Source organism: Schistocerca gregaria, chromosome 2 (assembly GCF_023897955.1).
Source record: "Schistocerca gregaria isolate iqSchGreg1 chromosome 2, iqSchGreg1.2, whole genome shotgun sequence".
Classification (NCBI taxonomy): Eukaryota; Metazoa; Arthropoda; class Insecta; order Orthoptera; family Acrididae; genus Schistocerca; species Schistocerca gregaria.
In genome coordinates, this window is record NC_064921.1 from 568,207,209 (window position 1) to 568,220,961 (window position 13,753).

At 40.6% G+C, this 13,753-nt stretch overlaps 1 protein-coding gene across 1 annotated transcript in view; it reads left to right on the forward strand.

The window, feature by feature from the left end:
* Window positions 1–13,753, forward strand: part of LOC126332783 (juvenile hormone esterase-like) — a 64,014-nt gene that overhangs the window by 11,013 nt on the left and 39,248 nt on the right. Inside the window, exons 3-4 of the mRNA XM_049996664.1 lie at window positions 11,444–11,603; window positions 11,711–11,896. Coding sequence (XP_049852621.1) covers window positions 11,444–11,603; window positions 11,711–11,896 — 346 coding nt within the window. The remainder of the gene's footprint in view (window positions 1–11,443; window positions 11,604–11,710; window positions 11,897–13,753) is intronic.

A 13,753-nucleotide genomic window follows, 5' to 3' on the forward strand; every position in this document is an offset into this window, starting at 1 on the left:
GCGTACCTGGAGAAAGAGTGTCAGGGGGGGGGGGGGGGGGGGAGCAAGGCGAACCAACGTAGACGCCACATGTCCAGGAGGGAGCGGGGTATGGTTGGAGGGACCAGTCGAGGAAACAAGCCTGTTGAGATCAATCGAAGACAGCTCACTCCGGAGATCGATCTAGAGACCTCGCTGGCAATAGCCACAGTGGAGAATCTGGCATTGGAGAGGATTTAAAGCCATTTCTGTGTGGAAAAGTTGTTATTCTGTTTATTTAGATGTCAGTTTTTGGTGTGGCAAGTTCATAGTAAAATGTATTCTTTTGCCGCCTTTTAGAAGAGACTCAATACTATTTGTGGTCAACATGAGAGCGATGGAGAGCATACCGACACTAATTTTATGAGTACATTCTTCTTGTACTCACAGAAAGACTTACTCTGTATGATCTGGAACTATGATTATAAATAGATATTTCGATTTCTAACTCATTCACATATAGAGTAAACGTTCACATGCACAAACATGTATAATAATAAAAATACACTCCTGGAAATTGAAATAAGAACACCGTGAATTCATTGTCCCAGGAAGGGGAAACTTTATTGACACATTCCTGGGGTCAGATACATCACATGATCACACTGACAGAACCACAGCACATAGACACAGGCAACAGAGCACGCACAATGTCGGCACTAGTACAGTGTATATTCACCTTTCGCAGCAATGCAGGCTGCTATTCTCCCATGGAGACGATCGTAGAGATGCTGGATGTAGTCCTGTGGAACGGCTTGCCATGCCATTTCCACCTGGCGCCTCAGTTGGACCAGCGTTCGTGCTGGACGTGCAGACCGCGTGAGACGACGCTTCATCCAGTCCCAAACATGCTCAATGGGGGACAGATCCGGAGATCTTGCTGGCCAGGGTAGTTGACTTACACCTTCTAGAGCACGTTGGGTGGCACGGGATACATGCTGACGTGCATTGACCTGTTGGAACAGCAAGTTCCCTTGCCGGTCTAGGAATGGTAGAACGATGGGTTCGATGACGGTTTGGATGTACCGTGCACTACTCAGTGTCCCCTCGACGATCACCAGAGGCGTACGGCCAGTGTAGGAGATCGCTCCCCACACCATGATGCCGGGTGTTGGCCCTGTGAGCCTCGGTCGTATGCAGTCCTGATTGTGGCGCTCACCTGCACGGCGCCAAACACGCATACGAACGTCATTGGCACCAAGGCAGAAGCGACTCTTATCGCTGAAGACGACACGTCTCCATTCGTCCCTTCATTCACGCCCTTCGCGACACTACTGGAGCCGGGCTGCACGATACACGGCCTAACGGTGTGCGGGACCGTAGCCCAGCTTCATGGAGACGGTTGCGAATGGTCCTCGCCGATACCCCAGGAGCAACAGTGTCACTAATTTGCTGGGAAGTGGCGGTGCGGTCCCCTACGGCACTGCGTAGGATCCTACGGTCTTGGTGTGCATCCGTGCGTCGCTGCGGTCCGGTCCCAGGTCGACGGGCACGTGCACCTTCCGCCGACCACTGGCTACAACATCGATGTAATGTGGAGACCTCACGCCCCACGTGTTGAGCAATTCGGCGGTACGTCCACCCGGCCCCCGCCATGCCCACTATACGCCCTCGCTCAAAGTCCGTCAACTGCACATACGGTTCACGTCCACGCTGTCGCGGCATGCTCTACATCTACATCTACATCTACATCCGTACTCCGCAAGCCACCTGACGGTGTGTGGCGGAGGGTACCCTGAGTACCTCTATCGGTTCTCCCTTCTATTCCAGTCTCGTATTGTACGTAGAAAGAAGTATTAAAGACTGCGATGGAGCTCCGTATGCCACGGCAAACTGGCGGACACTGACGGCGGCGGTGCACAAATGCTGCGCAGCTAGCGCCATTCGACGGCCAACACCGCGGTTCCTGGTGTGTCCGCTGTGCCGTGCGTGTGATCATTGCTTGTACAGCCCTCTCGCAGTGTCCGGAGCAAGTATGGTGGGTCTGACACACCGGTGTCAATGTGTTCTTTTTTCCATTTCCAGGAGTGTATATGAGTAGTTCAGAGGCCACTTCTACAGTAAGTTGCAATTGAAATGGTCTCTCGCCCTGACTTCTAACGATCTAAGTTAATTTCTCGCCACAGAAAATAAACATATCACCTGCCACGTGGTTTTTTTAACATTATGGGTGGCACACAAACAGTTACTTCGCTGAAATCTAAGCGATCCAGGACGGTATACACTACTTCCTATTGGTACCGAAAACATGAGCTTGGCACCAAATCGGCTGTGACGTTATCCGAGGCAGCACGTAAGCCAGTGTTTCCCGGCAGACAGATTGATAGCTGGGTGCGAAGTGAATGTGTATTGCATCGCTGGCCGTATTTGTGGGCGCAGCGGATGACCGCTCTATGGCGAAGTAGTAGTTTCTTAGACACATTATTTAATTACTCGGTCATGAATTACTAATAGTTTACAACCTTCGTAATCTATATATGAATGGAGTTTAGTTTGTTTTACTTAAAGAAAAACTTTTAACTCGACTGCATTTAAACTTCGCCAGCTAGAATGTTTAGAACGGAAACGACAGTAGAATACAACCTCCTAACAACATCTTTAAGAGACCTTGTATTGATTATTATTTACATTAAAGTCTTAAAAGTTGTTGTAGCTTTACTATTTAATGTACACTCAAGTGTTCAATCAGAACTTTCTATCATTTATATAAACGATGTTTAATCTATTATAAATAAGGACGTTCTTATTCTAGATTTAGTTTTCAGTAAATTACTTGAAAACTGTTAGAGGTAGCTTAATGGAGGTCAGATAATTATTGTTTTTATATCAAACTGAAGCCTCATACGAATTTTCACGTTTTTGAGTCATATTTAGCACCTCAGATTTTTCGTATAAACACCGCGTTAGACCACAATATTGCCCGATCAAGTTGAGACTCAAAACAGTTAGTGCACTGTGACATTAGGAACAATTTTTGACTTTCTAGCTTTATTATTTAGCGTCACTTGTTTTTTACCTACTTAGTGAAGCATATTCGTCTGATGATCCTGAGATTTAACAGTTTTAACATTTATATATCGAAGCATATGTTGACAAAGTTTGTAAAGGCTACTTTAATTTTTAATTTCCGTCTCACTCTTCGATTATGACGCAATACTCGTATGCTACGCATAGGTGCGTTACGATGACGTGTCAATACTAGCAGTGAACTGGGTTGAGTCATGGCACACCCGCTCGCCTCTGTAACTCGAAAATGATACAGTGATTGTTTCACCACATATTCCTTAGCCCTCTGTGGGGTCTGGCACATTGAAGTGCTACTTTACGGGAGAATACTTGAGTCGAATCACTGTTCCTGGCTTGTGAGCAAAAAGAAATCTTGTGTTCTGGCTTCTACTGAAGTGACTTCAGCCCTAGGAGTTTCCACATAATGTGTTGCGTCCACAGTGTGGGCAGAGAAAAGCACGTCGTGTGCACAGTACCCAACCCCCATCTAGATTACAGGTGTCATGTGCACTCCGGTTCTGAAGATAGGGAAACACTCGCAATAATTGTATTATACTCCATTTGCTTGTTCAGTGAGAATTTTCTGATAGTGCTATACAAGATGAAAGTCTTCTGTTTCATACTGCTAATCAGTATCAGCCATCTTTGTGTCCGTCTAACAACGGGGAGGGTGAAGGGGCGGTGTAAAGAAAGTCAAATACATGTTTTGCCAGTCCCGATATTACATGTAGACCAGAGTATCACATTGTGTACTTTATACAATTTCTTGCACACTAAATAAAATATGGTATCCACATTGTCATTCCTTCTAGTAGCATCCAATCAGCAATTACTGGTGATGTGCTAAATTGATGTGACCTAAAACCACGTCATGATACTTCTTTCCATGGATATCCCTAGGTATAGGTTGTCAGTGGCAGGGTCATGTGTATGAGTCCCTAAGCGACCAAACTGCTGAGGCCATCGGTCCCTATACTTATACACTAATTAAACTAACTTAGAACAACACACACACACATGCCCGAGGGACGACTCGAACATCCGGCGGGAGGGGCCGCTCAGTCAGTGACATGGCACATCAGTCTACGCGGCCACTCTGCATGGCGCAGGATCACTTTAAACATTTGGAAGGGTGAGATTTTAATGCGGTGACAACATTAGGCAACCACACATGCACATGCTGTATGTTACAAACACCGCGGGGACTCACAACAGATGTATAGTCCAATATTCCCAAGCTGTTCCTTTATGCAGTTGCGCTATACATCGGTGATACCTTTCTGCCGGTCGTCATCAAAATGTAAAATGGCTACCGCTGGTGCCAAGGTATAATCTGGTACTATCACTAAGCAGTAATTTTCGCTAATGGCCTGTCCAGATGAGTCTCTCAGTAAGTCATTGTAATCACGGTAATGATCTCCGTTGCCCAGCTTCCATAAATGGTCCCTGAAAATCCAGGGCGAGATTCTCGCTAAAGCGATGGTATTACTTTTTGCTATGACCGCCGTTAATCATCGAAGGTTGCTTATGTAAAGTGGCAGTCATGAGAACTCCGAAGACCCGCGTTATAGGATCTATCAGCATCTGTGACTATAGATGGCTATCGGAACTACCACTGATACGCAGCGGATACCTGAGATCCTAATTGTTCCTCAGTTCTTCACTCTCTCGGTCTTCATTGCGTGCAAGGCTTACAGGTGCATTACTTGCAAAGAAAAGTAAAACTAACTCCGTCTCTAAATCAGACTGAAAATCCTTGTAGAGGCATGCCATGACCATTAATGTAATTATTGGTAACCTCGATTTGCAATAAGATTTTGTAACATTATGATTCATTTACAAGAAGATAATTTTTTGATAAACATCTCTCTTTTGTGCAAACATCTCTCTTTTGAAGCAAAAGTAGCTCTTTATTCTCACGAAGTAATGTGCTATCGGCAGGGGACGTCAAACTGATTCCAAGTTTTTACGTTTCCAGAAGGCTTTTGACACCATTCCTCAAAAGTATCTTAATCAGATCGGGCCCCTGTGGAGTATCGTCTCAGTTGTGTGATTTGGTTCATTATTTCCTGTCAGAATTGCCACAGTTCGTAATAACCGACGGAACGTCATCGAGTAAAACAGAAGCAGTATATGAGCAACCATCTTAGAGTGTTTGCAGATAATGCTGTCGTTTACCATCATGTAACATCATCAGATGATTAAAATGAATTGCAAAATGATTGAGAGAAGATATGTTTATGGTGAAAAAACTAGCAACTGTGTCTAAATAATGAGAAGCGAAGTAATCCACATGACCAATAAAAGGAATTCGCAAAATTTCAGTTACACGATAAATCACACAAAACTAAAGGCTGTAAACCCAAGTAAATATTGGGGGTCATTGCTATAACTGGAACGATCGTATTGTGTTGGGTCCACTTGTACGTGGAGCCTAATTTTTTAATATAGTTCATAAAAATGACATGAACTGGTTACCACATGTAGAAGAGATTGTATCTTTGACACCACCAAATCAAAGATGTTGCCTGAGTGGCAGAATCGATTGTAAGTAGGGGCGCGCGGAGCGCAGTAGTTGTTTCTGTTGCACTCTGTTAAAGGTAAGATCTAAGACTTTAAGCTAGAAGCTACCTGTGAGAAGTTAACTGTTGGACTATGGACGCAGTATACTACAGTTTTGTAAGTTAATGAAATTTTGTATATTTAGTTTTAAGTATGCTGCAATGCAATGTGGGTTTTGCTAATTTTACTATACTGACCCTTGAATGGAATAACCAAGTATCTTCCATCGGATTTAATGTATAGGTTGATTAGGTTTACCCGAATTGTAAAGATTGTGTATTTTGTAAACCTGATACATGGAAATTAAATTTTGGAATCTATTTTGTCAAACGATGTCAGACCTTTTGTCATGTAACAATCCAAGTATTGTTAACTACGTCAGTAAGAGAGAATTGTAAAACAGTTGAAAAGTTCACGGATTTCGACGTTAATGTAAAAAGTTTCATATCAGATTTTATGAAGGAGAAATTATATTTTGAATACGAGTTTCTATCTGAACCATTCGGTATTTGCGTATCCCCTTATCCGTACCTCATCCTCATCCACCTCGTATTCAATTAATTCTAATGAATATATTTTAAACAAATGATTTTTCAGCTATGTAAACTAGGCCGCCTCTAGCCACACATATATTTTCCGTTACATTAGCAGTTAAGATCAGCATTTATTTCATGTAAAAACAGGGCTACTGTGAGCCTCAGTTTTGTCAGTTTTTAGTTATTAAGGTCAACAATTACTTCTTTATAAAGCTTGTCCCCTTTGAGCCACAAGTAGGCTGTCTCTAACATTTTATATTTACTAAGATCAGCATTTATGTAAGTAGGAAAGCAACTTTGCGCATCTGATTGACATTTTATATTCAACTGTTATAGGTATTAAAATTTGCATGTACTTCATGTACTAGGCCAATTGGAACCCTAGACATTTTATAGCTATTAAGACCAGCACTTATGTGTGAAGGAAGGCTCCTTGGAGCCTGTGGTTGATATTTGATCTACAGTTGTTTTAGTTATTAAGATGTGCATGTATTCCAAATAGAAGGCCACCTAGAGCCATTCAATTCTTGATTTTACTGTTTGGTTTTCTTAAGTAATGATGTCACTGTATGATATAAACAAGGTCACTGAGAAACAGCATTCTAATTCTAGAATGAATGTTTCACCCTACAGCGGAGTGTGCGCTAATATGAAACTTCTTGGCAGATTAAAACTTTGTGCCTTTCGCGGGCCACTTCTCTACCGACTGAGCTACCCAAGCACGACTCACGCCCCGTCCCCACAGCCTTACTTCTGCCAGTACCTAGTCCCCTACCTTCCAAACTTTACAGAAGCTCTCCTGAGAACCTTGCAGAGCATTTGCCCGCGAAAGGCAAAGGTCCCAAGTTCGAGTCTCGGTCCGGCACACAGTTTTAATCTGCCAGGAAGTTTCAGCATTCTAATTTTCATGACATTTTATGAGGAGTTTGTGTCAGCACTTACGTCAAATGGCTGTTGAGAGCCAGGAACTTTAATTTACACTACAATTTTAGGTAGCTATGTACTCATGCATTCTCTATAATGACCACTTGTAGCCAACCTATTATCTTCTATTAATATGTATACTTCATATAATAGGCCCAGGCTGCCATACGATATTTCTTATTACCTTCTTAAATATCTTGTTAGTGTGTTTAGTATGTAAAATGAGATTGCAGCCATTTTGCTATTGTTCTAAAATGCTATATGAATTATGATAGGTATGTGGCCACTGTAGATTATGAAGGATTATCCATTACCAATAATATTGTCCTGCCTTGTTTGCTTCAGTCTTTGTCGTGTTTATTTAGCATGTATGCTAGTACTGATATACTCACAGACAAAATGACCCCACATTTTTTGAGAATTATTATACTTAAAGGCAGACTGTTGCCACACTTCTCATTATACTATACGGAATTGACATGTCATAATGTACAGCACTGGAGCTTAGTTTAGTCCATAGTTTTAATAGGATATTATGTCTTTACTGTTCACTGTTACAACGTTTAGTAGAAGTTGTCATGATGAACACTAGTATACTCTGATTTATAACTTACATAGACATTTTGCTACATTTAATAGGATATGTTCCACTACCTACCTGTATCACTGCTTCCTTCCATCTGTCATCCAGTCATGGCATTGGAGCTATTCGATATCATCATTAATACTTCAGAGTGGCTATGCACGATATGGATTGATGAAGAATCTTCAATTTCAAATATAGTGATAACGATCATCATCACAAAACTGATGTCCTGATAACAACCAACTTTGGGTGTTGGTGCATATGGTGCCAGGTGCCAACAGAACCTTTGCACTGGAGTGAGATTATGGTGAATTGTTTAGGTGTTCTTGAACGCTGGAGCAACCTTCTATGGCTAATGCTCAGATGTGAGACTGCTAGCCACGACTACATGGTTATAAGCTTCAGCCATTTTTCCATTATTTTCTTGACATCTAGGGATATACTTTATTCTTAGTTACACTAATGTTAGGCATCATCTAGCAACATGAAATTAGTATATTTTGTATATGACATGACCAGACGTTAAATTTGCTACTTATGCACTAGAGCACCAGTTTGCTCAACAGCACGAAGATTTATACCGTCTTTAGGATTATATTGTGATGATTATGTAATATCCATTAGTCATATTGTAAATACTGATGTCATAGATTTTTCCTCCATTTGGTGTCCATTTTACATCCAAACTGTATGGAAAATTTAACAAACGCAGCTGGAAGGTTATGTGATGGGTCCACTTGTATGTGGAACCAGATTTTGTAATATATTTCGTGAGAAATGACATGAAATGGTTATCACATGTAGAAGAAATTGTATCTTTGACACCACTAAACAAAAGATGTTACCTGAGGGCAGAATCGATTGTAAGTGGGGGTGCGCCGAGTGCAGTAGTAGTTACTGTAGCACTCTGTTAAAGGTAGGATGTAAGACTTTAAGCTAAGGGCTAGCTGTAAGAATTTAGCTGTTGGCGTATGGACGCAGCATAATACAGTTTTGTAAGGTAATGAAATATTGTATATTTAGTTTTAAGTATGCAGCAACACAATGTGACTTTTGCTAATTTTACACTACTGACCCTTGAATGTAATAACGAAGTATCTTCCATCAGACTTAATGTATAGGTTGATTAGGTATACCCAAATTGTAATGTTTTGTGTATTTTGTAAACCTGGTACAAGGAAGTTAAATTTTGGAATCTATTTTGTCAAACGATGTCAGACCTTTTGTCATGTAACAGTCCAAGCATCGTTAACTACGTCAGTAAGTGACAACTGTAGAAATATTGAGAAGTTCACCAATTTTTACGTTAGCACAAAATGTTTCATACGAGATTTTGTGAAGGAGAAACTTTAATTTTGAATACAAGTGTCTAACTGAATCATTTGGTATTAGCACAGTACCTCATACTTTTCCACAAAGTGTTCATTTAAATCCAATGAATATTTTTTAAAAGAAATTATTTTTCAGTCAGAGTCAGAAAAAAGTAATGTGCCAGGATCAGAAAAGTATTAATGTTTGTAACAGCTTCATTGCGGGCTGCACTGGATAGCACTGAGCCGATATCCAAAATTATCATTGTTCATTTGCAAGGTTTTTCATTTATTAATTAATCTAGTGACATTATTTGTATGAAGCTATAGCATAGCACTTCGCTCAGCTAAGACTAAATATTTTGTATGCCTACTGTAGAGAGAACAGAATATCAAGATTACATCCGTTGCGACTCAGGAGCTAAGAAAAATGTATCTCATTGTTTATTTGCGTAGGGAATTTTATCAGTTAATTGCACATGGCCACAAAACTCGGTGTTCACGAGAAAATTTCAGAGTGATTGATTTCATTATAGGCATTAGAAACTGGTTTTTCAGATTAAGTTCATTAATTATTCTTTGGATTACAGTAAAACTGATGAAGCACACCATTTGCTCAACAACAGGTTGTGCAGTGAATTTCCTTAAGGCAAACACTAAACATTGTATATCCATTAACAAACAGAGAATAATTCATTATTAAATAAATATCATTAAACGTAGAACGTTGCAATATATACAGTAATGGGGCAAAGCAAACAAATGACCAAAATTTATTCGTAGAACATTTACGAAATCAAACTGTAACAGATCTATTAAAGAACTACTTACTCTACGCATGTTCGCCCTGTTATGGAGTACCGCTGTGTAGTGTGGGATCCACATCTGATAAGATTGTCGGAGGACAACGAAAAAGTTCAAAGGAGGGCAGGTTTTTTCCTATTATTGTGAAATAAGGGAGAATCTGTCACGGATATTTTATATGTGTTGGGGTGGCAGTCATTAAATCAAATGCGTTTTTGGCTGTGGTGGGACCTTCTCCTGAAATGTCAAACTTTCTCTTCACAGTGTAAAAATATTTTGTTGGCGCACACTTACGTAAGGCGAAATGATCATCATACTAATGTAAGAGATATCAGAGCTCCCACGGAAAGATATGAGTTAGATTTTTCCGCGCGCCCTTCTAAAGCTGAGCGCTAGAGAGGGAGCTTAAAGTTGGTTCGGCGAACCCTCCATGAGGCACTTAATTACAAATTATGCAGATGTAGATACGGAAAGAACAAAAGAAGTTTGCGTGATTACGTAAAAATTAGTGTTGGTCTTCTTTGTATTTGTTTCTTAATTGTCGTGACTCGTTTCGTTTTAGACTCATCATCTGATGATCTATTACAAAAATACGAAAGTAACGTCATATTTCAAATTGCCCAGAAACTAAGATTTCTTATAATAGTCCGATCTAAATGAACAAAATTCAGGAACAGAACGCTGTTTGATACAGAAGTACGCACCATTTCAGATATAAATATATGAGACTTTGCTGTAACACGTAATATTAATTTGTACAGTAACAGGTAGGATCACTTGTACGGTCGCTGCTCATCCGCCAAGTGTGAATGCGTACACCATTAGACGAAGTCAAAAATTCACAGGTTTGTCCTTGGTCGGATGAGCAACGACACAAAATCATTGGAAACGTATTTCTGTGTTACATTACAGAGCCAACTTACACTATTACAGATTTCATTTTCTCATATCTTGACAGTAATTCGTATACGTACAAACAAAAACGCTTCTAAACATTCTCCTACACTGATTTTATGACAACGCTTCACTTGTATTTTTCTAAGTACGACTGGATTTTTGCCCGTTTCTGGGCAAGCAGTTTCGTAAATGTTTTATACAGTGACACGCACTTTCGGAAATTGTTTCTTAAAAATTTAAATGTAGTGCTTACATTGGTCACGAATCTTGTCACGCTCTTTAAGCCTGCATCGACACGTCTACGCCAGCTAGCATGATCGAGCCTCCTCCCAACAACCACGGTAGCGTTCTTCAATTTTTTTATGGTATTTCAACAGTTAAGGTCGAAACTGTGCAAATAATGATGCTACGTCTTATTGCAAATGTACAACCAAGTCTCATACATTTTATCTAAATTAGTTCGAGTTTGTGTATCACGAAGCACATTGTTCTTGTTAATTTAGAACTGACGTTTATAAGAAATCTACGTTTTCGTGAAATTTGTTGCGTAATATATTATATCTTTTTCTGAGATAGATCATTAGATGGTGTGTGTAACTTGAAACATGTCGTGACATTTAACAAGCATAATCAAAGAGAAGCAGCGAGTCTTTTTAAGCAACCAAATAGACTTTTGCAATTATTTCAAATAATTATTTTCATCTACACTCGTTTTTAGAATGCAGAGTTGTGCTTTGCGTATTAGATGGGTCACACTTGCTTCAGTTGACGTATTTTGCATCGCATTTTTTGTCTTTCAGCTTCCGACAGGAGCCAATACCAAACTGATCCCAGTCATGGTGTGGATTCATGGAGGTGCGTTTAAGTTGGGCTCTGGAAACACCGATTTTTACGGACCTGAACACCTTCTGGAACATGATGTTGTGCTGGTGACACTCAATTACCGCGTGGGAGTACTAGGTGAGGCAATTGCGTTCAACTATGCAGGTCCCATAAGGTTTAGTACGACTGTTGTCTTAGCTATGGACACTGTGTTCATAACAAGATGTCACCTGTTTGTCTTGCAGGTTTCTTATCAACTGGAGATGAGGTGATCCCCGGGAACGCTGGTATTAAAGATCAAGTGATGGCCCTCAAATGGGTCAAAAGCAACATCGCCAACTTCGGAGGAGACCCACAGAACGTCACAATATTTGGGGAAAGCGCTGGCGGGATGTGCTGTCATTTGTTACAAATCTCTCCTGCAGCTAAGGGTTCGTCGCAATAGCTTTCTGCTTTCCTAACTTAAATGATAATTTCGTGACATTTGGGACCTTGGAAATTCGCTTAAACACATGTTTCGTTGTGATATGATGTAGTGCGAAAATTCAGGCGTTTTGCAACGTGCGCGGTGGTGCAGTGGACTGCTACTCCGTTGGTTGGTGGTTCGAATCTCAGTGCGGCCAACCAGGTTATGCTTTACTGCAATTTTCTTTAATGACTTAGGATAATAGACCTGATGGTTCCTTTCATAAGTTACTCCGATTTCCTTCTTATTCGTTTCTTAGTTCGATCTCGTACTTCGTTTTCAACAAGCACATCACTGACTGACTTTTACACCCTAAACGTCCTTATTTTTGGCACATAAGCGTCAAACTCAGGATCACACCAAACAATTATTGCCTGCGAGATAACCCGTACCACATTCTTCATCTCAGCGAAACTACTGCAACCTACTTCCTTATTAATCAGTGTACTCGTGCCTTGGCCTCCCTCTACGATTTTTACCCTCCGCGCTTTATTCTTTTTGAGTAGTTGCGTCTCTTTAGACAAAACTAGCTCCAGTTAATATCTACACGATTTAATACAGGCACTGCCTACACATTACGTGCGGACTGTTCTACCTGCAAAACCGAACAGTATGGTGCAGAGGTTAGGATACCGGACGCGTATTCGGGAGGAAAACCTTTCAGATCATCATCCGACCATCCAGATTTAGGTTTTACATCTTTTCCTTAAGTCGTTGAAGGCAAATATGGGCCGTTTCCTTTGAAAGCGCACTACGGATTTCCTTCCACAACTTTCGCTAATATGACTTTGTGTTACGTCTCTAATGACTTCATTGCCGATGGGACGCTAAACTCTACTACTTCTTCATTCGTTTCTAAGCCACAACACTCACCTGCAAAGGTTACAATTTACAATCAGCTCAAAGCTACATGGAAACTTTCCCTATTGAAGTAAAATAATATTCGATACTTACTGTGTAACATTAACTTGCGACTTAAGAAAATGTAAAATAGCCAATTATGACCTATATCCAAGAAAGCCTATGACGAACTTCCTACATCTACCAGTACAGTCCGAACTAGACTCAAAACTCAAGACTCAGAGTACCTCGTAAACTGTTTTTCACCCCACAACTAATGAGTTAATGACTGTACATTCAAACGTTGTCTTCTTAAGTTGCTACCTCTTTCTCCAGCTAATAGCGCTAGACTTGTATATGCTGTCTCCCGGCAGGAGTTATAGAAAAATTATTTCCCACACAATGTTACAGGGAGAATACCCACCATCGGTGGAAAGTTTGTAACCATTACGTGAGCAGGGTTCGTATCAAAGACATAATACAGTGAAATGTCATGTACGATGCGATAGTTTCTCATGCATATTATTTCTTACATGACGCTGTATCTCCTCAGCTATATGCCTTGCAATGACACAATTTAAGGTATTCATTCATTGCTATATTTGAAAAATTGTATAATGTGCAGGGGAAGGGAGAGAGGAGCTGTGGGATGGGAACCAGCGACAGCGAAAAAAGCTCTCGTAAGGGTTTCAAATCACGTATAAAGTTTTTTCCAAGCCAGTAAGTACTGCCGTTCTCAAATACTAGATACATAAAATCTGGGTTTTCGCATATAGTGGCGTTCATTTCTATTTCACCTCGACCCACACCGCTTTCAGGGTTGTTACCAGCACAATGATTCTTTCCGGATGGCAAGTAACATAAGTACAATGTTTAGTTTAAATCGGTCCGATGGTTTCTGAGGAGATGTGTAGCATACAGATATACACTTTTATAATATGTACGAATCTATTTATTTCATGATCCGGTTTCGATAAAATAT